Source organism: Galeopterus variegatus, unplaced genomic scaffold, assembly GCF_000696425.1.
Source record: "Galeopterus variegatus unplaced genomic scaffold, G_variegatus-3.0.2 Scaffold14, whole genome shotgun sequence".
In the NCBI taxonomy this organism is placed as follows: domain Eukaryota; kingdom Metazoa; phylum Chordata; class Mammalia; order Dermoptera; family Cynocephalidae; genus Galeopterus; species Galeopterus variegatus.
In genome coordinates, this window is record NW_007726125.1 from 340,858 (window position 1) to 368,816 (window position 27,959).

The following is a 27,959-nucleotide window of genomic DNA, read 5'->3' on the forward strand; positions in this document are numbered from 1 at the left end:
AAGAGAAACACCACATATTCTCACTTATTGGTGGGAGCTAAAAATAAATAAATAAATTCACATACACATGCACAAAAAACCGGGGGCCGGGGGAGAAGAAGACACAACAATTAAAATTCCTTGAAGTTGACATGACAAGCAAACAGAAAGGACATTGTTGGGTGGGAGGGGGGAGAGGGAGGAGGGAGGGAGGTTTCAGTAACGGGCCACAATAATCAACCACATTGTATATCGACAAAATAAAATTTAAAAAAAAAAAAAAAGAAGGATTTCCATCAGCCTGGACCCCCAAGTAACTACAGTGTGTACAGAAACCAACCACAATGGCCACATAGCGTGAGTAAGAAATAAATCTGTTATAAGCAATTGGGATTCTGCAGTAATGTATTACCTAGACTAATCCTGCTTGATGCAAACATCAAGCCTGGCAAAGTGTTCTCAGCTAGAGATCAAGAAATTCTGCTGCTTATCTCAGAGGAGACCAATCCTCTTCTGCAACATAAGGAATAATAGTAAGAATGGTAGAATCGAATCTCAATTCCAGCTTTTTAGGGTGTCTACACATCAGCAACCAAAGTGATATACAATTTATTTTATCTGCAACACATCCAAGTAATACCGTTGGTAATAATCTTGACAAACACTAGGTTTTATTGAAAAGGCCAGATATCAAACAGATAGCTCTAAAGGTCAAATTTTGCTGTTTTGTGTATGCTATTGTCCTACTGCCCTTAGCCAATAATAAAGAATGATTAAACAAACCAAGGAGGTTCTCTGTAATTTTAAGTAGCAGGTATCAATGAGATTGTGCAATGAGGCAGTGCAAAGTTCAAGTAAGGAAAGCGAGAGTGTGCACCGTAGCACATATTAACTGTAGTCTGGAGAAATCTTAGCTTTTCTTTTTCTTTATATAAACTATGGAGATACTAGAAATTTAAGAAATCATTATTGCTAGTCTCTGTCAGTTGTCTTGAGGGAATAAGATACTGGCCTCTGAGAAACATTCTACAGCCAACAGTAAGATTTGAAAGTGTGGATAACAGATCGAAAGTACCTGGGTCCTTAAAGATATTATCAAACTGTTGTCTCAACCACCCTTTGACTCTTCCCTATAGCTGGCCTTCATGTATATGAGATAATAAATGTCCTTATTGCTTAAGCCAAAAAAAAGAGAAAAATCTGCCACTAATTCTTATCTATCAAGCATCAACAAAGAAGGGATGGGGATATGAATGGGACACAAGGCTAGTCTCAGTTCCCCTCTTCTTTCTTAGGCACATTTAGATAAGAGGTGGCCAAGGATGATCAGATATGCCAACTAGCACCTTTTACAACCACTAAAACTCAAACAGAATGTCTTATTCTTCTAGGCCAAAACAACTCCTCCTCCATCATCAAAAACACACAAAATAGGGCCGGCCCGGTGGCGCACTGGATAAGTGCGCCGCTTGGGAAGCGCGGCGGCGCTCCCGCCCGAGGGTTTGGATCCCACATACAGACCGGTTCCCGCTCACTGGCTGAGCGAGGCGCGGGAGCAGCACCGAGGGTTGCAATACCGTTGCCGGTCCCCGGTCCGGTGGGGGGGCAACACTGAGGGTTGCGATCCGTTGCCGGACACGGAAAAAGACAAAAAAGACAAAAAAAAAAAAAAAAACACACAAAATACATGTCCCTCATTCTTCCCTCCATTCCTGGAGATTAGCAATCAGGATATCTGCTTCCACATTACAAGGGTGTGGAGGGCATTAATGAGCTTTGTTATCATAAGCTCTGTTCCCAGAAGGGACATTTGACAACCATAATCTTTTATTACTGTTCATGACCCTTTCATCTTAGTGCTCACCAGTTCAATTTTGAAGCCTCAGCATTTTCCCATTTTAGCAGCCTATACTCAGCAGAGATTTTAAATTCCATACTATGAAGGGGTTTTTGCTCAGACCCACCCAGAAACATATGTTCCAACTCTCCTGAGAGAGCCCATGCTAGGTTGAAATCTATAAAAAGGCTAGATAAATTCCCTTGACATAGCCACTGAATTGTGATTCTGATGACCAAATCTTGTAAGCCCAATTGAGTTCCAAACCTAGCTTGCTGTTGAGACACTGGTAGATCAGAATATTAGGTCACCCACACATTGTTCTTTGAACAACATTCAATTCACTATTTTTTTTCCTTTTTGTCTTTTTTCGTGACCGGCAACGGATCGCAACCCTCAGTGTCGCGCCCGCACCGGACCGGGACCGGCAACGGGATCGCAACCCTCGGCGCCGCGCCCGCACCTCGCTCAGCCAGTGAGCGGCCGGTCTGTATGTGGGATCCGAACCCTCGGCGGGAGCGCCGCCGCGCCCCCAAGCGGCGCACTGTAGCAGTGCGCCACCAGGCCGGCCCCAATTCACTATTTTTAACACCAGCACCTTTTTTCGTTGAGTTGTGTTTAGGGATTTCTGAAAGCAAAAGGAAACTAGTTGCCCCAGGCAAGATAAGCTCCAAATGGCAGTCTGGACAGTTGATGGCTACCACTGAGACTATGAAATTAGACCTTACACCAGCCTCCAACAGTTTAAATCATGAACAATCTTATGCGACTAGAGTCCTGGGAACTCTTCAGTGACACTCACCTGAAGACTACTCAAGTCGATAAAAGTCACCACTAGATTCAATGAGGAGTACAAGGGCAAACACAAAGATAAACACAGTCTAATCAAGCAGGGAAAACATACAAACATATAAACTAAGGTCACAGGAGGACAGATATAGTACTGCACATGGTCTGAAGAGATCACAATAGGCTAGGTGATGAGGACGATCTTTCGAGTGGTAGGATTTGAGCTAAGCTTTAGTGACATGCAGGATTCAGTATATGAAAAGATGTAAAAAGACAATTCAGGCAGAGTGCCGAGGCAGGAATTACAAAGTTAGAGTAGTCTACTCTGGCTAGAGCAGAAGATTATCTGGCAAGAAGTAATAGTAAGTAAAGCCAAGATAGGATGGGCACAAACTGTGGAGAGCCTTGAATGCCTGGCTGAGGGGTAAAAGCTAGTCCAAGAACTGCTTTAGGAAAGCTAATCTAACTCTAGTGTTCATGATCAATAAAAAAAAGAGAGAGTAAGGTTAGAAAACCTCACAGACAGGTGAAATTAACAGACACGATTAAGACAATTCTTGACCCATAATCAAAACTGGGATTAAAAAACTATACATATATATATATTTTTTAAATGACATTATGAAATTTATGACATTATATATATTTATGACATATATATGGACATTACTGGGACAATTGGGGAAATTTAAATATGAACTATATATTGGAAAACAGTATTTATTAATGTTAAATGTCCTGAATATGTTAATTATGTTGTGAATAATTAGAGAATTATACACAACGTATTATATGAGAATGTTCTTAATCTTAGGAGATGCCTGCTGAAGTAGGGATGAAATTTTATGATGCTTGCAACTACTCTCAAAATGGTACAGGGAAAAAACTACATACAGAGATAAAAGCAAGTGTGCCAAATGTTAGTAATTGTTGAATCTAAGAACAAGATATAAGAAGGACTCTTCAAGAAGAAGCAACAGGTTTAGTGACTGACTGGATGTTGGGGGCAAGGAAGAGGAAGGAAAGGTTTTGAGTGTATGTGACAGAAAATGGTGGTAGTACTGCTGGAAGAGGGAAGCTGCAGGGATAAAGGAGACACATGCTGAAGTTGGGTCTAGATAAGAAGTGGCAAGAAAAAATTTAGATGCTAGAATGACATTAGGAAGAAATGTCTTCAGACAGTTGGAAATACAGGAATAGGATTCAGGCCGCACAGCAGAGCTAGAATTACCAATTTGGGAATTACCTACATAGATGATAGTTTAAGTATTAAAAAATGGATGATATCTATGATAGAAATTTGACAGGGAGAAGAGAAAGGTGAGAGATGACTGACAACGTAACTCACTAGTAGTGAATGGGAAAAGAACAGAAGAAAAATCAGGAGGGTCCTATGTAACAGGAACAAAGGTGGAAAAGGATTAAGAGGGTGCTCCACCAAAGAGATTAATAGCATCAAATACTGCAGGAACATTAAAAAAGGTGATGACTGGGAAATGTCCACAGGGTTTAGAGATTAGGAAATCATCAGTAAGTTTTGGGTACGCACGAAAACTAGGTAATAAGGCTCTAGAAAAGGAACAGATAAAGCAGAACTGAATGACTCAGTATAAATCACTCACTCATTCAAGAAGTTTACCTTGAATGAAACAATGCAAATGGAACTAAAGTTAGAGGGGACAGTAGAAGCATGGGAAGAGCTGTACTCTCTGAGAGACTGGGGTAATCTGGGGATTTGCAGATACAGAAAAATGAATAAATATAGACAACTTGGAGAAGGGTTGAAGAAGTGAGATTATGGTCCATGTTGGGAACAAACAGGAAGAGGACTTAGCTCTAGAAATAAAATAGAACAAACCTGCCTTTAAGACTTGAAGAAAAGGAGAGAGAAGAGGTGAAGAAGAGAGAAGTAGCGATAAAAAGAGAATACTAATAAAAACAATTTAGGAATCAGAAAAAGAAATTGCAAGATTAGAAATAACATGCCAGGGCAGCAGAAATTCAGTCACATCTGGTCTTCACGTAGGCCTCCTTCTCCAGCCAAATGCTTAAGGTGATAGGGCAGCTATCCATGACTATCTAATGCAGATCTTAAAGGTCTAGGGACTGTTGGGAGCTTCTGACCTCAAGATGAGAGATTCTTTAAGAAGGATGGAGTTCAAGGTGATATTCCTATTGTCTTATAACAGGTCTTTTGCCTACCTAAGTAAAAAGACCATTTTCTGAATTAGCAACTGCTAATGAGAGTGAAGATAAGCTTGAAATCCCACAGAAAGGAAGTCATCTGCTGGAAGACACCTTCAGACATTCTAAAGGTGAGTAGGGTGGGATTCTAACTCTTTGCACAATTGCTTTTCAAAAACCTCAGGAGACATGGATAGTCGTTTCCTGATGCCATGTGAACAACTAAAAATAAAGTTTTAAAAACTGTGAAAGAAATTTGCAGTGGCAATAAAATACTTTATGAAACTCATTTGAAGATAAGACACAACACTGAGAAAGAGCCACATTTTTATGGTTTTTCATTTCCTTTTAAAAGCCATATCTAGGGCCGGCCTGGTGGCGCACTGTAGCAGTGCGCCGCTTGGGAGTGCGGCGGCGCTCCCGCCGAGGGTTCGGATCCCACATACAGACCGGTTCCCGCTCACTGGCTGAGCGAGGTGTGGGTGCGACGCCGAGGGTTGCGGTCCTGTTGCCGGTCCCGGTCCGGTACGGGCGCGACACTGAGGGTTGCGATCCGTTGCTGGACACGAAAAAAAAAAAAAAAAAGCCATATCTAATAAAATAGATATTATTTTAGTTGGAACTGAAATTACTGCTTTAGCAGGCACCCTCACAAATGTTTAAAAAGCAACACTTGAATGATGAGGCAAAAGATCATGATTACCCCAAGAGAAGGAGAAAAAGCTTTTGATAAATGTTAACATCCTTTCATGATTAGAAACCCTTAGCCACTAGGAAAAGAAAAAACCTCCTTAACCTGATAAAGAATATTTACAAAAAACCCTACAGCAAATACTGAACTTCAAGGTGACAGGATGAAAGCTCCTTTTGAATCCAGTAACAAAACCAGATGCCACTGTCCCTACTTCTATTTAACATGACATTGGAGGTCCTAGTCAACAGAGTAAAGTAAGAAGAAAACATAAAAGGTACAAATATTGAAAAGAAATGAGCAAAAACATCAACAGATAAAGCATCAGAATTAATAAGAGTTTAGCACAACCTCTGGTTTCAATATAAACACATAAAAATAAAGTGATTTCTAGCACAACCTCTGGTTTCAATATAAAAACATAAAATAAAGTGATTTCTATATGACAGCAATAAACAAAAAGAATATTTAAAATACCATATACAGAGAGTTCCAGTCAAGATGGCAGAATAGATGGTCCCCAGCATCACTCTCTCCCACAAATCAACCAATTTACAACTATAAAAATGTAACATCAGCCAAGCTGGGGGCCTCTGGAGCTCAGGGGAAGAGGAGGAGAGACCTGTGGAGTTCATGAAGGTGGGAGAAACCATGATAGGAGAAAGAAAAAACTGCTCTGAGCATTTCAGGCCACAGCTGCTTCAAGGCTCAAGCTGTTAAGCCCGTGGAGCAGGAGCTGGCAGAAGCCGCAGCTGTGCCCTTCAGATGGAGTTACTTGGAGGCAGCATGGGAGAATACGGCCTTGGTGGCCCCCTGGACAGCAAGAATACTAATAGGGTTCCCGTGGATCCACACAGGAGTGAGGAGCCAGAACAGCTGAAAAAGGGGAGCCATTCAGAGGCTGGTGAGTCATCACAAGGGACCCGTACAGGGCCCGACCCATGGGAAGTGTTTGGAGCACAGGTGGTGGGGGAGACAGGCCCACTGGGACAACACTGGGACACAGCAAGGATAGCAGATCTACCCTCCAATCAGTGCAGGACCATTCAGAGGAAACTAGTCAGGAATGCAGAACTGCATGGGGTGCAGTTGGATGAAAAAACTCAGGCCCAGGGCCAGCCCGTGGCTCACTCGGGAGAGGGCGGTACTGATAACACCAAGGCCAAGGGTTCGGATCCCATATAGGGGTGGCTGGTTAGCTCACTGGGTGAGCGTGGTGCTGACACCAACAAGTTAATGGTTAAGATCCCCTTACTGGTCATCTTTTAAAATAAAAAAAATAAAAAACTCAGGCCCAGATCAGAGTTTCAACACAACCCAGGTGCAGAGGGTCTCTAGAGAGCTGGAAGTACCTATAAGGTCAACCATTAAACCCTGAGCTGCACAAAAAGTCTTCCCTAGGGAAACAGCAGCAAAGCAGCAACTTAGCTCAACCACACAGCTCAAGTACTGGTTCCCACAGGAAGTTCCCCTGTTCTAGAAGTAAAGGAGAAAAAATTAGTTCCAGCCCAGGCACACCATCAGTGCCTTGAGGCCTGCCAGGGGACATGAGGCATGGAGATGGGGAATGGACCCCTGCCCACAGCCACTCACACCGCCAGAGCCTCAGGGCCTGCCTGGGAACACAAGGCTTGGAGCCAGGGACCGGACACCCCTCCCACAAGCAGGCACACCGCGCCAGCGCCTTGATGCCCACCTGGGGACCCAAGGCGTGGAGTGGGGAACCAGACACTCCCCACAACCAGGCACACCATCAGCATAAAGGAGCATGCCAAAAACATCACCTCCATGTGGGTGGCCCACCACAGCCACACAATAACCATGGCTGCCACGAAAGCGGCTAGATACCACAACCACCACGCAGATGGTCCACCAACCACTGAAGTGCATTGATACAAGGAGAGTCACCAGCAGAGATAAAGAAGAGGATGTCTATCTTCACAGAGCCCATTTCAGAGTGATAGAAGAAGCATCTGCTCTATGATAATATTGGGGTATCTGATCACACCTCTCAGCATTGGACAGATCATCTAGGCAACAAGTCAACAGAGTAACCATTATTCTTTCAGAAGGAGAAAAGAAATCTAGGGTAATTTGGCAGGGGGAGAGGGTGTTGGGGAGAGATTGGACAAGGGGCATAAAGAATAATTATGATTTGTAACAATATATGTGTTAGTAATACTGATTTGATCAACCTATCTCAATGTTGAACCCAAAAATATGTATATAAATAAATAATAAATAATAAAATAAAATAAAATACCACATACATTAAAAAGATATCTAAGGCAAAATTTAATATATGTAGAACCTCTATGGAAAAAAATTATAAATGTTCATTGAGAAACCTCAAAGAAGATCTAAAGAATGGAGAAATACACCTTACTACAGATATAACTCAATATTGTAAAAAAATGTTCTACAGATTTGATGCAATTCTAATCAAAATCCTAACGGGTGTGTGTATGTAATTTATCAGCTGACTCTAAATTGTGTACTAAAATGGAAAGGACCAAAAACAGCCAAGCTATTCTTGAAAGGTAGCTATGTTCACCACTATACACCAATGCTAATCAGCCAAGCCATTCTTAAAGAAGAAAGTGGGTGGACTTTCTAACAGTTATAAAAATTTCTTTAAAAGCTATAATAATTAAGATAGTGTGGGCTGGGGATAAAGAACTAGAAAAATAGAACAGAGTATAGAAATAATCCATGCATATACGGATTTTTAACTTATGACAGAGGTGGCACTGAAGAGCAGCAGATGGGCAGAGAAATTCACCTTTGGCCTGGTCTTTTCAATAAATGGTGCTAGAAATCTTGAATATCTAGACTGGGAAAAAAAGAGAAATTGGATCTTACCATATAATAAATATACTCCAGGTGAGTTTACAGACTTACAGCTTTCAGAGGATAATATAGAAGAATATCTTTATAACCTCAGGGAAGGAAAAGATTTCTTGAACAAGACATAAAAAGCTGTAACTATAAAGGAAAAGACTTGGGCCGGCCCGGTGGCGCACTGGATAAGTGCGCCACTTGGGAAGCGCGGCGGCGCTCCCGCCCGAGGGTTCGGATCCCACATGCAGACCAGTTCCCGCTCACTGGCTGAGCGAGGCGCGGGAGCAACACCGAGGGTTGCAATCCCGTTGCCAGTCCCCGGTCTGGTACAGGGGCAACACTGAGGGTTGCGATCCCGTTGCCAGTCCCCGGTCCGGTACAGGGGCAACACTGAGGGTTGCGATCCGTTGCTGGACACGGAAAAAGACAAAAAAATAAATAAATAAATAAAGGAAAAGACTGATAAGTTTTTCCCAAATTAAAAATAAGAATTTCTGTTTATCAAAAGATAACATAAGGAGGGGCCGGCCAGTTAGCTTATAGTTGGTTAGAGCATGGTGCTGACAACACCAAGGTCCAGGGTTTGATCCCTGTACCAGCCGGCTTCCCAAAAAAGTAAAATAAAAAAAGATAACATAAGGAGAATGAAATTACAAGAATGGCAGAAGATATTTGCAACAAAGAATTTGTTTTGAAAATATATAAATTCTACAAATAAAATTTTAAAACACAGGCAGACTACCCTAATAATAGAAAAAGGAACAAAAGCCTTGCATAAAGGACTTCACACAAGAGTACCTCCTAATGGCCAATAAACATAAGAAGAGATGCACATCTTCATAGTAATCAGAGAAATGCCAATTAGAATCACAATGAAATATCACTACATACCTACTAGATTGATAAAAACTTAGTTCCACATCAGTCAGGACAGGTGTGATTAAGCTGCAGTAACAACTTCAATATCTCAATGGCCTCAAGCAATGAAGGTCTATTTCTTTTTTTTTTTTTGCTGGCTGGCTGGCTGGTATGCAGATCTGGACCCGTGACCTTGGTGTTACAAGGCTGCGCTATAACCAACTGAGCTAACCAGGAAGCCCCTGAAAGTCTATTTCTTTCTCAGGCTACATACACATTCCCTGTGGGTCTACTTGGGGACCTTGCTCTATGTTATCTGCACTAGGGACCCAGGCTGAGGTAGGCTCTGTGTCCATGCTTCCCAACTGCCAAAGCAGAAAAAAAGATTTGTGCACTGGCTCTTAAAATTTCACCTAAAACTGACATATCACTTCCTACTCACATTTCATTGTCTAAATTCACACTACATTGGTTACAAGTCACACAGCTACACCTAACTCCAAGAGAGCATAAAAGTATAATTTTACAATGTGTTCTGAAAGGAGAAAAAACTGGAAATACTTAGATAACAGAAATGATCATCAACTTTTGGTAAGGATATGGAGCAATGAGATCACTCACCCCCAGTGATGGGAGTATAAATTGATACAACCACTCTGGAAAAGCTTAGCATTTTCTAATGAAGTGGCAGATAGTGTGGACTGCAGTGAGAATCTGCACCAGGTTCCAAGCCTCAGACTTATGTTTTGGCAGTGCCACTGACTTGCTGGTGCCTTGTGCTTTCTCTTCTTCTTCCTAGATGCCCCATCTATGACCCAGCAATTCTACTGTTAAGAAAAATAGATGTTCCAAGAGAAATGTACAAAAATGTACAATATCATTTATTTTCAAGAACATTCATAGCAGCATGTATCACAACAGCCCCAAACTCAAAACAATCCCAATGCATTAATCATAGAATGGATAAATAAATTACAATACATTCATATAATGAAATCCTATTCAGCAATGAAACTAAACAACCCAAGGCTACATGCAACAAAATAGATGATTCTTATAAACAATACAAGCAAAGAAGGTAGAACACAAAATAATACATGTTATGATTCTGAAAGTCACCTTGAAAGTATACTCTGAGTTGCCTAACGAAGATCTTGTTTGCACTGAGGAGGCTCCCCCTTCCTCAGATAAGAGGGACTGTACCCAAGCTCAACTTCCCACAGGACTTAACAACTGTCTCTTCTAGGTATATCATCCCATAGCCCCAAAGTTTTCAGGTATTGGGCAGTTGGTATTCCCAAACAACTTCTATAGACAGCTGGCACTCTAATACAGATTGCATGGTGTCCAAGTACATTGTGTCTCTTCTCTGGTAAGGCTACTCTCACAGTTGCCTGATAAAAAGAGAGAGCACTGGGGGAGAGCACTGGGAGCACTAGGGGGAGGGGGGAGTCACTCCAGCAGAGACTGGCCCCAACACACCTCTCCATAAGGACAATGGGAAGATGAAGGATCTGTGTGCCTTCTCTTCCCTTACTTGGAAAATTCTCCTTTTTCCCAGTCAAATCTATCCCTTAATTTATACTCTGTAATGTTGAGAAATTCATCTCTGGACTGGTAAGCAATGGATGGCATCTGCAAAGGAACTCACTTTGCACACCAGGTGGTAACCCCAAAGGTAATACTCACATTTCTCCATTCCCCCCATATCCTCAAGTCTCTTTAATATTAACCTTTTTTTCCCACTAGTACAGAAGAAAACTAGATTTGAACTATGGCGTGCCCTGATAGAAATTACAAGATAGCAGCACCTTTAACAACTGACAAGCACAAAACAACTCTCTAAGTGCTTGCAAAGAGAGGGCACTAAAAGATCTCTGAAGTTTCCAAGAACCTTTCATATGAAAGGGAGAGTAATCACCTCAAAAGCATCAGTATGCTTTGGAAGGCTTGTAAGGCTGCCAGGGAGTCCCAAGTCAAATATGTGAAGAAGGAACTAGGCTGGTGATTGAGCTAAAGAGCCAAGCCAGATGTTGAGAGAGAAAATGACTCCATTCCAACGTCCAAACTTAAGAATGCACTCACTGCATTAGCCCAGCAAGTGGCATCTGCAAACCCTGAAAGAGTCAACTGAGACTGAAGATCCTGCTAGAAAACTACAAGAAAGTCCTCCAGATGACAATGATAGAAACAATGGATCTAAACACCCCTACCTTGTCATGATGAAAACAGATTAATAAAAGATCATGGCTTAGCAATGAGCAGTAGCTTCCTAAAAATCATATCTCCCTCCAAGAGCCATGGATTATAGTGACAACAATCAGTTGAAGATAAACCAGGGCCAAGGAAATCTTAGCATCAGTCTGCAACAGTGAACAGCACTAGGCATAGTCTGTGCCCAGTTGGATAAAATAAATGTGGCAGTTTCTTTCCCCTTGCTGGCTATTTCCCATATTTAATTTGGCAAATGAGCACATAGACCATGTCACAGTTATGCTAGCAAAATAATGCGTACTTGGGACCATTTCAATTCTGCCTCTGATGTCTGCTTTCCTACAGAATATCACCTGATCTCCAATTACGTTATAGATGACTTAGTCACTATATTACTCTTCGGGAAAGAGATATACTTTACTAGCTAAGTCAAAGCTCCTGTGCCATGATTATTCCAAAGTTTTACTGCCATTGGCCTATGCCTAGGAAACTCATTTTATAATCATAATAAAACTATTCATCTCTCCTTTGGCTGGGTAGCCAGTTATTCTAGTGACACCACTACCCTATATGAAGAAGTCTGTCTGTGAACAGATGAATAATGATATAAGCCCAGAATATCTTGTGCATGTTAATAGATCTTAGCAAACAAACAAACAAAAACTACTACACTTAAATTATTAAATAAAAAGGTTCTAGACTATCTCAGGGCAAAAACACAAAAGAAAGAGCATGAAGGTGTACAGATAACTAAAGATGCCCCAACCTCTTCATTTTCTAGTAACCTGCTTTGGGAGAGAATGTACCTTATCCATATGGAAGATCAAGTCCAATTCACACACATTTTCAAAACACTTATCCAGAGTCTCCACAAAAACCTAGGAAACAAGGAGAAATAAAGAACAGAAAAAGGAACATATTCACAGCTTCATAAATGTCACATTTGGAAGTAAAGAGGACAGTCATGATACTATTTACCTTATGATTAATCTCAAAACAAACAAACAAACAAAAAACCATGCCACTTTTTGTCTCCATCATCAGCTGATCACCTTACTTACTTATCCCAGCTCAGAAGGGGTAATCTAGGACAGGAAAACCTTATTTTTAGTATAGCAACACAGCCAGGAGACACAGGTGGCTTTCTTTCTTCCTTTATAAGATGGTAATTTACATAAAATAACAAATTAAAATACCAACTACTCATAATACTATGTCCTATCCCCAAGCCTCAATGTATACACGTAAAAAAATTTTTCATTATTATAGTGTTAACAGTTTTGTCTTATTAACTTCAATTAACATTAACTTCAAAACACCTTTCCATGAATCAATGTAATTTACACATTTACAATTTTAACTTTTGAATATAACAGAAAAGTGTACAAATGATAAGGGTACAGCTCAATGAATTTTTAGAAGGAACATAGTATGTAACTACCATCCAGATATTTGTTCTTAAAGTTCTTATTTCACCTTCAGAGAATGACCTCATTTCAACAGTCTTGTTGTCAGCAGTGTTATCAGTTGTTTAGTGCTGCATGAAAATGATATCTTACTTGAGGCCTGTAAGTGACGTGGACAGGGCACACCCTTCTGCTATGGTATGAGGTGGATGCACACAGGCAAACTACCCTGTGGCAGCTGCTGGGGAGACCCACCAGCCATGAGGGACCAATACACACTATTGGAGTTGATCTTGCTCTGTCTCTTCTCTGCATAAGTAAAGCATTGTTCCATCTGGTGATTGACTATGTTGTGTTTTTCCTTGGTAACTCTGAAACCAAAATGCAATGGGCAGAAGTGTTTGGAGTCCTCCCCTGGAATTGGTAACTGGTACACAGTGCTCTGCTAGACACCACCTACTTTAGAAAACTATTTGACATTAGGTATTAATACTCTATGAGCTTGTCAACTAGCAGGCATTCCTGTTCTTTACTGCTTTCAAAAAATTCATTGCTATTGTCCCTTTTCCTATTCTCTCTGTCCTTGTGTGTTTGTATATGTGGGTGTTTTTGAATTCACTTTCTATAATTTTAAAGAAAGAAAATGAATTTAGAAGTGTGGAAGTCCCCAATGGCATTTTTCTTCATGAAACTTGACAAAGTCTAAAGTTCTTACAAAAAATAAACTGTGAAAGAGTAGAAAATTTGGAAAAACACTGATAATAAGGAATAACTTGTCTTACTAGATTCCAAAATTTGTTGTAAAGCTTTGGTAATTATAATAGTATAAGATTAAGATAGGAATAAATGTATAGATCAGTGAGACAGAATATAAATTACCAATGATGTAGTCTGTGGCAAAGCTTTGGGCTGGCTAGCACTGTTAAAAGCAGCACCACCCTAGTGGCCTGGACTCAACTATGGCACACAGAACACATGTGAGGAGAGTCAGACCATATTTTGCAGTAGCATTGTGCCAAAGGGCTGTTTTCATTTAAAGAGGGTTAATAAAATTAAGACTGATTTTTCAGGATAGTGACACAATAAGATGGACTAGTCCCAGAAAAGACATCCAAAGATAGAGGTAAGAAAAAAGAGCAGTCAGGTGTACCTGTTTCTCCTGCAGCCTCAAAACATTATTATTCAAGATCATGATCAAGGTCAAGAGAAAGAAAACAAGAATCAGATAATGAAGAGAGAAAGCACAAGAGCTAGAGAAGAAGCAAAAGCATGCTAATGAGCAAAGAGACTGAACTGAAGATGTTGCAGACTCAGATAGGAAAATAATAAGCCTATTTCATGATAAGGCAAGAAGACATAAATCCAAAAATAATATCCTCTAAGAAACAGAAGACTGAAGAACATAATGAAAAAGAACATTCTTCTGATAAAGGAAGACAGAGACTCAACTCATCTGAAAATGATGAGGACAAACACACAGAAAGTAAGTCATCAAGAAGCAGAAGTCGCTCAGGATACCAATCTCATGAAAGACATCATCAAATCAGAAACAGGAAGTGGAGGACTCAATCCAGAAGCAGAAAGAGGAAGAATCATGATCTAGCAGCAGGAGAAAACTGCATATCAGATCTTGCTCCCATTCAAGATCAGGACATAGGCATAGGAGTACTACAAAGAGTAGAAATTGAGACAGAAAGAAGAGCACTGAAAAACTAAGAAGATTTAGCAGAAGTTTAAGATGGATTTCTAGCCAACTCCCCTTGGAGGCAGAAACAGCAATGGATGCACAGTAGCTTGAGCTTTGAGTTTGGAAAGGGCAAAGAAATTACAAGAGAAGCAAAAAAAAAAAGATATGGCTGAAGAATAAAAACAAGAAGAAATAGCAGTTCCTGGAGCTTGTGTTCTCAATTCTGCCACCCTGTTAGCATCAGGAATGTAAGTGACTCCTCAGGAATGGCAGCTCAAATGGCAGCCCTGCAAGCTACAGCTTTGGCAGAGACCGGAATAGCTAAACCTAGCTATTATAACACAGCAGCTGTAAACCCAATGAAATTTGATGAACAAGAGAAAAAAGGAAAATGCTTTCGCAAGGGAAGAAAGAGGAGGCAAATCCCTATCTGCTGAAATATGGAATAAATGGAAAACAAAAACCCAAAGTGTCATATATAGGAAATCAGTGGGCAATTAAAAGTGAAGATGAAGCTGAATTTAGCTCAGCTGATAAAGAAAGTTACAAGACTTTGAAACAACAGGAAGAAGTGTTCAGAAATCTAGATGCTCAGTATGAAATGACATGATCACAATCCAAGGAGGAATGGGAGTAGACACACACCCAAAGAGGAATGGGATTGGATTTCACATCTTCAATGTAAGGAATGGGTACAATCTGAAAAAGATCATACTTGCAAAGTATGAAACCTTATTAACAGATGACTTCTTCTGATGTCAGGTTCTTATCTACCAGACAGCTAGTATTAGAGCTTGTATGGGTGTTGCACTGACTTTTTTTCTCACAATTATTTAAATTGTGATAAAATAGACATAACATAAAATTTACTATCTTAACAATTTTTAGGTGTACAGTTCAGTAGAATTCAATACATTCATAATGTACAACCATCACCACCATCCAAGTCTGTAACTCTTTTCATCTTGTAAAGCTGAAACTCTATGCCCATTTACACTGACTTTAATTTATTGAAAAATAAGATTTTTTTTCATAAATATCAGATCAGTGATACAGGTGTTAGTGTTATAACCAGGTTAAACTCACTTCCATTAAACTTGACAGGACTACAGGACAATACTTTTCAGTTCATGAATTCTACTTTTCAAACATATAAAAGCTGCAGGTAAGATAAAATCTCAAATATAGATTTTTTTATGTCTATATTGTGTACTTTCGTACTTAAACTTGTACAGTTATTTTCATTTCTTGAAACATCAAAGAAATGTTATGTAGATGTTCTTTGGAAAATCTGGCCATTTGGTACATAATCCAACATAAATAAGCTAGGTGATGATAATAATTGTTTTCTCAAAAAAAGAAAATAATAATAATAATAATAATAGCAATACTGTTGGAGAAGATTTTTATGCCTTGGGAGCTATGAGGAAAAAGATCAGCAGATTTGACTACATAAAAGTTAAAAGACCAATGAATCAGGAGAAGACACTTGCAATAAATATAACAAAAAAAAAAGGATTAAGGGCTTCCAGTCAAGATGGCAGAATAGACAGTTCCCAGCGTCACTCTCTCACAAATTAACTAATTTACAACTATTAAAAAGCAATGACAGCCAAGTTGGGGCTGCTAGAGATCACGGGAATAGGAGGAGAGACCTACAGAGTGCATGGAGATGAGAGAAGCCACAATGACAGAAAGAAAGAACTGCTCCAACTGTTTGGAGCCCTGGCAGCTTCCAGGATGGAGCTGGTGAGCACACGGAGCAGGAGCTGGCAAAGGCCACAGCTGTGCCCTCTGGATGAATCTGCTTGGAGGAGAAGAGGGCCTTGGTGGCCCCCAGGCCAGCAAGACCACTAATAGGGTTCCCATGGACCCACATAGAAGCAAGGAGACACAACAATTGAAAAAAGGGAGCCACTCAGAGGCTGGTGAGTCATCACAAGGGACTGGTGCACAGCCCATCCCATGGGAAGTGTTTGGAGCACAGGCGGTAAGGAAGAAAGGCCCACCTGGAGAACCCTGGGGCACAGCAAGGACAGCTGATATGCCCCCAAGCAGTACAGGACCACTCAGTGGAAACTGGTCAGGAATACAGAACTGCAGGGGGTACAATTTGCTGCAAAGACTCAGGTCCAGACCAGAGTTTCTACACTACCAGGTGTACCAGATCTCATGAGACCTGGAAGTACCTATAAAGTCAACCATTAAAACCTGAGCTACAGAAAAAGCCTTCCCCAGGGAATCAGTAGTAAAACAGCAATTTAGCTCAACCACAGAGTTCAAGTACTGGTCCCCACAGGAAGTTCCCCCATTTTAGAAGTAAGCAAAGGACAACAAATTAGTTCCAGTGCAGAGTTTAAGTGGTAGGAACAGCAAATAATCCAACACAGAACTGAAAGAAAAAACAAAATACCCACAGACCAGAGACAAAGTTTGATATTAACTAGTAAAGGTCTCACATCACCAAAGAACACCTATAAAACCTAGAAGGACCGGGAAGTCCCCTGGGCTACCAAGCCAGGGAGCAGGGAGGGCTGGGGGCTTCAGCCATGCCCCCCGACTCCCACACCCAGCCCAGCAATGACCACTGAGCTACTGCAGGAAGCACCCTGGGCTCTCAAGCCAGGGCAATGGGGGTCTGAGGGCCTCAGTCACACACCCCCGACACCCGCAACCAGCCCAGCAATGACCACCAAGCCACTGCAAGAAACACCCCAGGCCCCCTGAGCTGAGGCAGTGGGGGGTGAGGGCTTCAGCCAATACATAATACCAGTGGCCACTATATTCCGGATGTGGGAAGAACAAGGAGGCAAATAAATACGATCTTTTCTACTGTCATAAGTTCTCTAAAGGAAGTAAACAGGATGTAACAGGGGTTTACTTCAGAGTGCCAGGAAAGCCCCTCTAAGGATTAACATTTGAGCTGACAGTTGATTAGAGCACAGCCTTATAACACCAAGGTCACGGATCCCCGCACCAGCCAGCTGACAAAAAAACAAATAGAAAAAAACAAACATTTGAGCTGAGACCTGAATGATGAAGTCAGTCATTCAAAGAGCTGAAGGGTGGAAAAACCTAGAAGAGCGTATTCCAGTGGACAGAACAAGTGGAAAAGCCCTGAGGCAAAAATGTAGCTGTGTCTGAAGAACAGCTAGAAGGCTGGAGTACAGTGAAGATGAGAGAGTATATGGTGAGGTCAGACTGAGACACAAAGCAGCCAGATCGTGTTGGGCCTTGTAGGCTATGACAGGGAATTTGGATTTCAGTCTAAACTTATTATACATTAAAGTTTCCTCAACAAGGGGAGGTAAAAATGTATTATTCACATTTAATAGTTTAGAAAAAATTAGCTTGGAAAAAGTTAGTTTTAAAACAAACTCAAAATACACAGAATTACTTTTTAATTGATTACAAGGCAAACCATTATTTTATGTGCTAACGAAGAAAAAATGCTGTCAATTATAACTGTAAAAAGTCATCTATTGTAAAATACATCCTGATTTTAGAGTTATTAAAGTGTAATAAAATGTGCATCTTGAAACGGATAAAATATTATAAACCAGGATCTAGGCTTCACTGGACAAGTGGTTCTATTATATTATAGAAGGCTGACATGGAAGAGAACATTGTATATCCACACATGAAAAAAGTAGGCATGATTAATAAAAATTCAGCCACTTGCCAGGGACCTCTACTTCTGAAGAGAAATTTAAAATGACATATTCCAGTGTTGGAGCTAGGAGGAAACATAAACATATATGGTACTGGAAGCATTATAAATTAATATCATCTTTTGGAATATCTATCTAGCAATATGCATTATAATTAGAAATATTAATTCCCTTTGACCCAAGCATTCTGTTTTCAGCAGGATATGAACAGGCACAATAGTCTGCACAAAGTACATAAAAACTTACAGTAACTTTATTCATATTAATTTTAAAAAAAAGAAAACAGGAACAATCAAAGTATCTAGTGTCTGTTCTCCCAGGTAGGTGCTCTGCTGCCTAGATCAGATGAGAACACTCATTTTACCCCCATTGAAATGTTCTGCTTTGACCTACTCTTGAAATATAGAAGTAGGTCATAGCAAGCTCAGAAACAGAAAATGCAGATTCCATGTTCCTACTAGACAGCCAGAGTCCAACTGTGGTGAGCTCTAGGTTTCCAGGGACTCAGTCACATGCCCTTGCCCTCTGACCTCCCCAGAGGGGCTCTTATAAACTCTCAGGGACACTGAAGCCAGACCATGACCCAGAAACTGTTCAGCATATCTTCTTTTGGGAGGCTTCGTCTAACAGTGGCAAACTACCCTTTCCTTATACAGTTAAGTTTGTGCTTGTCACTCAGTTTTTCCAAACCTGGCAAAAATATCATTTAGGGATATATATCATATAGTAAAGCTATAAAGCAAAGCAATGATCAACCCAGATGTCTCAGGAAGGACACAATGAGGGAGGGGGATGGAATTGTGGAGGGGCACTTAGGAGCTTCTAAGATACTAGTAATGTTTTGGGTAACGGATACATTGGTGCATGGGTGTTCATTTTAATGGCATTCTTTAAACTGTATAGGCATACTTTATGTATATTTTTTATATATACATTTCACAATAAAAATAATTTTAAAAATGACAATCTTACTAGGATCTGATTGGGTTGTTACTAATTAATGCAGTAATCTAGAAGTACTGACATTTTAATGTTTTCTCAACAGGAAAAGAGCATTCTATTCATTTTGCTCTTTTTTCATGTTTTTAGCGGAATTTTAAGTCTTCTTCATGTAGATCTTATACATTTATTCATGCTTATCTTAAGGACCTTTATGCTACTGTGAATGGGCCACACTTCATATTACATTTTCTAATTTATTATTGCTAAGGGAAAGCTACTAATTTGTATATGTTAAATTGTATCCGGCTACCTTACTAACTCTATTATTAGTCCTAATTGTTTCCAGTTGATTTGGATTTTCTAGATAATCAATTAATCTATAACTTTTACATATTGTGAAGCCTAGTAAAGCCAATCCCCCATTACTACCCTTTCTCTCTCAAAATACTTTTGCATTTCTTGGCCACTCATTTTTCCTGATAAATTTTCCCTTTACTGAGTTCTATAAGATCTCTGGATGGACTTATACTTGGTTTCCCAATTGATGTATTGATTATAACCTTTGGGACTACTGTCATCTTTACTTGACTCTTCCCAACAATGGGAGAGCTTGCAGCTCCATTTGTTCCAAGTCTTCCTTTACATTTTTCCTTTAAGATTCTACAATTTTATTGGAATCAATGTCAAGTATTCCATACTAAGTTAATTTCCAAACACTATCTTTTATCACTACTGTAAATGAGATTTCATTAATCACGAATTTTCTAGCTGTTTTCACATAAAAAGAAAATTCGATTTTGATGGACTTATCTTGTATTCTGCCATTTTGTTCTTATCATTTATTACTTACAATTTTTTATTTTTTTAAAGATTTTCTAGGTACATAATCAGGCCATCTTACAGTGATAACTTCTCTCTCTCTTCCTCTACTATGTTACTTCATTTACTTTTTTTTTTTATCATTTATTCCAAATATTTGTTAAAATTGAAGTAAGGAGTAAGAGATACCTTTGTTTTCGTGAACTCACTCTGGCTCTTGGTTTTAAAATTAAAATTGGTTGCTTCTAGGAAAGTAAACTAGGTGACTGGGGGAGGGGAGAAGTAGGATATTTTTCACTGTATACTCGTAGTGTGCCTTTTGAATTCTGAACCACATAAATGTATTACTTCTTTAAAAAATACACAGTTTACACTAAATAAGTACATGTGCACTTTTAATCAAATAAGAAGCATTTTTATCAGGAATATAATTTGGATCATCACTTCTCTCCTCATCTACTGATGCAATCATATTAATCTTTTCTCACTGCTGTAACAGACTAAGAATTTTTCTTTGTTAAATTGATTTGCATTCTTGAGATAAATACTATTTAGGCACAATAAACAATTCATCTAGTATGTAATACCCCTGATAGAGGAAGAATTTTAGAGCTAAAAAAGAATATCCAGTATCTTTGTAGATCAAAAAAACCCAAATGCACAGAGGAGCCAAAAGACGAACAAAAACCCTTAAAACCAATAATAAATCTTAAATGATTTGTTTAAGGGTACACTGCCTATCAATGGAAGAGCTTAAAAAAAAAAAAAAAAAAGGCCAGGTCTCATGACCCCCTGGTTCAATTGATCATTGGCTAAAATTTTATTTAGTAAGTTTGCACCAATACTAATATGCAATATTTGAGTAACATTTTCTTTTTTAGAGTAGGGTTTTTGGATGATAACCAAGTAACTCCATAAAACACACTTAAATAGTATACTTTTTTGTTCTAAGTTTAAAAAGTAATGTAATACAGAAGATTTATTGTACTTCAACAGTTTTTTTAAAAAATTCTATTGTGAGCCCACTAGCAAGTCAGTTCTTTTTCCTTTTTCTTCTTCTTTTTTAAAAACATTTCTTAGTTCATCCTAATATTATTTTACTTAAGTGCCTTTGTGTTGATCTCATTTGGGCACTTATTTTTTGTACTCAGCTATTTCAGATATATTGGTAATATAACTATGTATATCATCCCCTAAAAATGACGTTTTCTATTTCTGACTTTTATCTCCTTTTATCAATTAGACAATTTACTGATTTTTATTGTCTTTTCAAAGATCAAATCTCTTAGTTCCTATTATTTTTACATTTTACTTATCTGATCTTCCCAAATCCAACGCACACTAAATATTTAATAAATGTCCACTAAATTATAAAGTTACATTTCTTTTTGTCTTGTTAACATAAATATCTAAAGTACATTCCCACTAACAACATCCCAATGTTTAAAATGTATTATCACTGGGGCCGGCCCGGTGGCGCACTGGATAAGTGCGCCGCTTGGGAAGCGCGGCGGTGCTCCCGCCCGAGGGTTCAGATCCCACATACAGACCGGTTCCCGCTCACTGGCTGAGCAAGGCGCGGGAGCAACACCAAGGGTTGCAATCCCGTTGCCGGTCCCCGGCCCGGTACGGGGGCAACACTGAGGGTTGCGATCCGTTGCCGGACACGGAAAAAGACAAAAAGACAAAAATAAATAAATAAATAAATAATAAAAAAATAATAATAAAAAAATAAAATGTATTATCACTACATTTATTTTCAAAGACATTCTTATTATATGCACATTTCTACAGCCTGCTACAGTTTATAATACTTTAAAGTACATTGTCACATTTCAGTTCTACAACCTAATATCTCTATTTTCAGATGGTAAATTAATGACTTGAACTTAGGTTTTCTTTTTTTTTTTTTTTAAAGATGACCGGTAAGGGGATCTTAACCCTTGACTTGGTTAGGTTTTCTGATGCGAGATCTTGAGCTCTTTCTATTATGCCATCTGACTCTCAATCCAATCTCACTTAGGTGTTTAGAAAGATTTTAAAAATTATCTTAGAGATAACTCTTTTTAGATATTTTCATTATTCACATATTTTTTATACTTTTATGTATTATAAGTCAATATGATATATGAAATTTTCTTTTTTTTTTTTTGTCTTTTTTCGTGTCCGGCAACGGATCGCAACCCTCAGTGTCGCGCCCGTACCGGACCGGGACCGGCAACGGGATCGCAACCCTCGGTGTTGCGTCCGCACCTCGCTCAGCCAGTGAGCTGGAACCGGTCTCTATGTGGGATCCGAACCCTCAGCGGGAGCGCCGCCACACTCCCAAACGGCGCACTGTAGCAGTGCGCCACCGGACCGCCCCAGATATATGAAATTTTCAATAATCTTAAATAATTTTCCAAATGTAAATGGTTATAAATACATAAAATAAAATTTTAAACTTGGTATGTCAAGTAGAACACTACTTTTTTATAAAAGAGTCTGGTGTATTTGAAACAAAAATATGTACTCAAAATTTCCATTTATTTGTCCCTGGGTATATTAAATTTGGCTTCTTTATCTTAACAAAACATATATAGTTGTAAGCATTTAAAGTTTATATTTTTAAAAAAAATTTTTAAAATAAATAAAGTTTATATTTTATAGCTAGAGAATTTTCTTTTCCATAATTGTTGTTAATTAGGTTTTCAATGTAAGCTTCTATTTGAGTGCTTTCTACCTATGGGGCTTACTTAAGACACTTAAAAGAAGCCCATCTAGAATCTCATATATAAAATGAAGAAACTGTACTAAATTAATGGTTCTCAAGCTAGGGTCCCTACACATTTCAGTTTTCGTGACAGTAATGAAAACAATCTGTAAGTAACTTCTAATTTTTAAAAAGCCTAACAAAAGTCATGTTTACCTACACTAAGATTGTTTTGACTAAAGCATCAAGTTTCTTTGCTTCAGGCTAGAATTATAAGTGAAAATAAAAAGTATAAATTTTTAAAATGTCACTTTGTTTGATAGTTGGAAGAAAAAAATCAAAAAGTGAAATCCGAGGATAGTGCAAGGTCTGGGTAGAAACCAGTAAGTCCAAAAGCTCTGAGAGTTTTTGAGGGTTGCTCGGGAGCTTTCCCAGAGCACCATCTGGTGGACATCTGGCAACTTTTACCAGTGCCAATAAAGAGACTGAAAAAATGATCTACAGGTTGGTTACTCAAAAATTCCATGCCAGGGCCAGCGCATGGCTCACTTGGGAGAGTGTGGTGCTGATAACACCAAGGCCACAGGTTTGGATCCCTATATAGGGATGGCCAGTTAGCTCACTTAGAGAGTGTGGTGCTGACAACACCAAGTCAAGGGTTAAGTTCCCCTTACCGGTCCATCTTTAAAAAAAAAAAAAAAATCCATGCCATCTCTCTAAAGTAGCTGCCATCATTAGCTGATACACATACCTGGATGAGGTCCAAGATCCCAAGTTCACTCTCTGATGAATCCACACAAAATACAAAGTAGAGGGTAGCATAGTGCCGATAAATCAGTTTGTAGTCAGAGCCTCCAATCAAACTGTGAAAGATGAGAAACATTTAAATACCTATGTCTTAATTAAACACATCAAAAAGAACCCCTGTGCTAAGGAATGAGAAAGGGCCCAATAGAAAGGGGGAGACCAAATGCCTAGAAGCAGGCCATTTATACCAGGTAAATGGCAACTAATTTGGTACAGGTATCTAAAGCCACTTTACCTCACCCTTTCTCCTGCCTATCCTCCCAGGAACCAAACATAAAGGAGCAATATCTGAAGCACAATAATTCAACTGCTTCCTGAAGAGAACTGGATCTCTCCCTGAGCAGATCATGCTAAGACCAGTTCAAGTTGCACTGGGTACCCACCTGACACTTGAGTACTGCCAGAAGAAACAATAATGATGGCCACCCAAAAGGGAATATATGGGGAGAAAACTAAAGCTGACAGTTTACCTTCCACCCTCCAAGAAGTTACAGATGTTGTCATCCCGCTTGAGGACTAGATGGAAAGTCTCCCGAACAATCTGCTGTTGAATTTCTTCTGGCTATGGAACAAAAAAAATAAAGCAACTCAGTGGACAAGTCTGAAAAATTACCCCCCATCAATGGGAATGGACAGAGAGAAAAGTGCTTCCAACTTGGAAAAGAGCTGAACACTTAATACTAGTTTCCAGAAAAGATAAAAATGATAAGTAGAAAAACCAGAATAAATGTATGGAAAAATGGACAATGAGTCTCTGCTATCTTGGTATATTTACCCAGATATCTATGTCACTATTACTGTCCTATAGGTAAGCTGATATTTAAACAAAAAAGAATTGATAAACTCTCAAAGTCAAAGAATAATTACAAGGCCTGATCCTGAAATATTATGTCTTCCCCTGGAAAACATCTATGCCAGATAAATAACAAATCCCAATAGGTCTACCACTTTAAAAAGGTCAAGATGTAATCATGTACATGTTTTAAAAAACTGAACTTGCCATCTTTTGCACTGGTAATAATGAGGTGCTACGTATAAGATGCTGTGTTACTCACCAACAAGGTATTATTGAAAAAGTTCTCTTTACACATTAGAATCTGAACAATCACACAGCCACAAATAAAATTTCTTTTCTCACTTACTACACATATGAGAAAGCTCAACTGTGACAGAATCACCTGATAACTCACATTAGATTTCTTATACATGAGTTTCATAATAAGTATGATAAAAAAGGATGATGGGAGGGAGAACCAGTCAGTCATTAAGACAGAATGTAATTAAAAGCTCTAAACCAGCACTTTGCAGATCTTAATGTGCAGTGAGTCAGGCGGGAATGTTGGTAAAATGCAACATTTAATAGGTCTGAGTTAAGTCCTGAGACTGCAGTTCTAACAAGCTCCCAAGTGATACCAATGCTGCTGGTCTGGGGACCACACCTTGAGCAGCAAAGCATAAGAAAACCCTCAGATTGGACTTGCCTAAAGAGTCAGAAAATAGATTCAAGTAATTTTAATCCCTTTCTTTTTACAGTACTGCATTTAGGTTTGAAATAGAGAGAGAAACAAACAAAAAAAAAAAAACAGGGAAAACATCATTGGGGGAAATTACTTTGACTCAGCTAAATGGATGAATGAAAACTTGCTAATAACAGGTCACTATAAATTCGAGTAAATTGATCATTATTTTCCTGGTTTCCACTTAAAGAACACACAAAGCTCACAGATGTCTGAATGCTGTAAAGAATTAACTCTGTGTGCTGTATTCTGAAACACAAAACATGCTAAGCATCAGCACTTCTTTAAACTGACAAAAACATCTTTTGAACTAAAGCCTTTTATCTGACCCTAGGGGGAAGTGGTATGAAATGGTGAGGCTACCTAATTTCTAGTTAACAAAAAGGTAAACTTACTTACATGCCTCTGGTATCTTAATAACCTTTACATCTTTTGGTTCTCTGCAGTTTACGAGGTACTCATAAGCTCATGAGGTTCTTATAAAAATCCTACGATCTCCAAAGATATACAAATGGTCAATAAGTACATGGAAAAAATGTTCAACAGCATTAGTCATTATAGAAATAGAAATCAAAACCACAATGAGATACCACTAAAATGCCTTTAATAAAAAAAGACAGATAACCAAAGTTGTTGGGGATGTGGAGAAATTGGAACCCTTATACATCACTGATGGAAATGTAAAATGGTGGGGCTGGCCCGGTGGCGCACTGGATAGTGCGCCGCTTGGGAAGCGTGGCGGCGCTCCCGCCCGAGGGTTCGGATCCCACATACAGACCGGTTCCCGCTCACTGGCTGAGCGAGGTGCGGGAGCAACACCGAGGGTTGCAATCCCGTTGCCGGTCCCCGGTCCGGTACGGGGGCAACACTGAGGGTTGCGATCCGTTGCCGGACACGGAAAAAAAAAAAAGACAAAAAAAAAAAGAAATGTAAAATGGTGCAGCCACCTGGAAAACAGTTTGGCAGTTCCTCAAAATGTTCACCATAGATTTACCATATGACCCAGCAATTCTACTCCTAGATATACAACCAAGAGAAACGAAAACATACATCCACACAAAAACTTGCACATGAATATTCATAGCAGCATTATTCACTAGAGCTGAAAGTAGAAACATCAACTTACGAGTGGACAATCAAAATATAGTATGTCCATACAATGGAATATTATTGGGCAATAAAAAGGAATGAAGAACTGATACATGCTACAACATGGGTGAATCTAGAAACCATTACACTAAGTGAAAGGTAACACAAAAGACCACATATTGTATAATTCCATTTATATGCAACGTCCAGAACAGGGAAACTCAGAGAGAAAGAAAGCAGGTAATTGGTTACCTAGGGCTGGGTAGTTGAGGGAGAAATAGGGAGTGATTGCTAATGGGTAATGGTTTCTTTTGGGGATGATGAAAATATTCTAAAACTGACTGTGGTGATGGATGTACAGCTCTGTGAACACACTAAAAACCACTTAATTATGTTACTTAAATGGTATGTGACTTATATCTCCATAACCCTGTTAGAAAAAAATGGGGAGAAAATTCCACACACACAAACACAAATACAAATAGAATAGTTATACTGAATGCTCATGTGTTTTACCTCGATGTAATCTATTTAATAAAACGTAATCTAGCTTTAAAAACCCCATGAAAAGGGTAAAATTATTTTTTCATTTCTATTTGACAAGAGGAAATAAGTCTGAAAAAGGTTTATTAACTTGTCAATAGACACAAGGCTAGACCTGAACGTAAGTTTTCTGACTCTTTCCCCTCTTCGATTTCACCAGTCCCCTCAGTTACGTAACATTCTGAAAGCTAACCACGAAGAAATAAAATACTGGGGGGCAGGAGTCAAATAATGTTATCGTGTTTTTCCGGAGGAACAGTTTTGGAAAATGCAAATTCACATGATCGTTTATTGAGCCCTCACGCGGCAACATTTATAACTTCTCAACATTATTCCACTTTTAAACTTTCTTCAACGTTAGAGTGAAGGGTATCTAGTCTCCGGGCAGTCCCAGCCAACACCGAAGCAAAATAATTCCAATAAAAAACTTTTCCAGACCCACTGGTAAAACAAAAACTCTAAGAAGCTAGATGTTTCTTCCTCCTCGCGAAACTGCAGTCAACAACCAAAAAGATAAGAGAAAGTAACTTCAATCATTCAAGTTCTCGATGAGGTACACTCCCCACCGTCGCTCAGACCTGGTACCCTGAGACCCAAGGGAAAGTGTCACAAAATGTCTCAGAAATGTTGGGATCCAGAAAGGGATCAGAGAGAGTGCGGAAAGGGGGCGTGGGACAGAAGGACTAACACCAGCCCTCGTTCAGGGAAAGAGGTTAAGTAGTGTGAGGGTCATGCACGGTTCACGAGCCCGAGGTCGTCAGCGAACTGCGCCCGCGGACCCGAGGGGTCGAGGGAGGGAAGAGGGCGCGGGTGTGGCGAAGCCGGGCCGCACTCACGAAACGCTGGTAGAAGCGGACCAGCCGCGGCTTCCCGTGGTTGTTGAAAACCAGTATCGCCTGAATCATCTTTGCCTGCCACACTTCTCTCCGGACAGGCGGTTCCCAGAAAGCATCTCCTTCCGCCACAGCACGGGCACTTCCGGTGGGTGCGCGGCTGAGAGCGGCACTCGGAAACCTGCCCCGGCGCCCAGGGGCCCGAGCACCAAAGGGTCCGGCCTCTCTGATGCTCTGGAGAGGGCGGCGGGATCGCCTGCGGAGGGCAGGTGCGGATACCAAAGAGCGTCGTCACCTCGGCCAGCGTCGGTTGCCAATCAGACTGGCCAGGACGCAAATCCGGAGCTGTGTCCCTCGCCCTGACCGACGGCTGGCCCCAGAATCCCGGGCCTGGCGCAAAGCCGAGCATGTCGGAAAAGCAGGTCCAGAAGCAGAAACTCCCACCAGCAGCCGCGCTGCCAAGTCAGAGGCAGCGGGGGCTGGTCTTTTTCTCACCGCTCGATGTTCGCACCCAAACACACAGTCTTGCTTTCCCCTTAACGCTTGCAGAACGTTTCTTG

General features: G+C 39.9%; 1 protein-coding gene across 2 annotated transcripts in view; it reads right to left on the reverse strand.

Moving 5' to 3' along the window:
- AP3S2 (adaptor-related protein complex 3, sigma 2 subunit) overlaps positions 1–27,525 on the reverse strand; it is a 54,990-nt gene extending 27,465 nt beyond the window's left edge. Inside the window, exons 1-4 of one of the 2 annotated variants that reach the window (XM_008563420.1) lie at positions 27,403–27,525; positions 23,888–23,979; positions 23,362–23,473; positions 12,200–12,271 (exon numbers count right to left, since the gene is read on the reverse strand). In XM_008563420.1, coding sequence (XP_008561642.1) covers positions 12,200–12,271; positions 23,362–23,473; positions 23,888–23,979; positions 27,403–27,471 — 345 coding nt within the window. In that variant the 5' untranslated portion in view covers positions 27,472–27,525. The remainder of the gene's footprint in view (positions 1–12,199; positions 12,272–23,361; positions 23,474–23,887; positions 23,980–27,402) is intronic. The other variant, XM_008563482.1, reaches the window with a different exon arrangement.
- Positions 27,526–27,959: the final 434 nt, after the last annotated feature.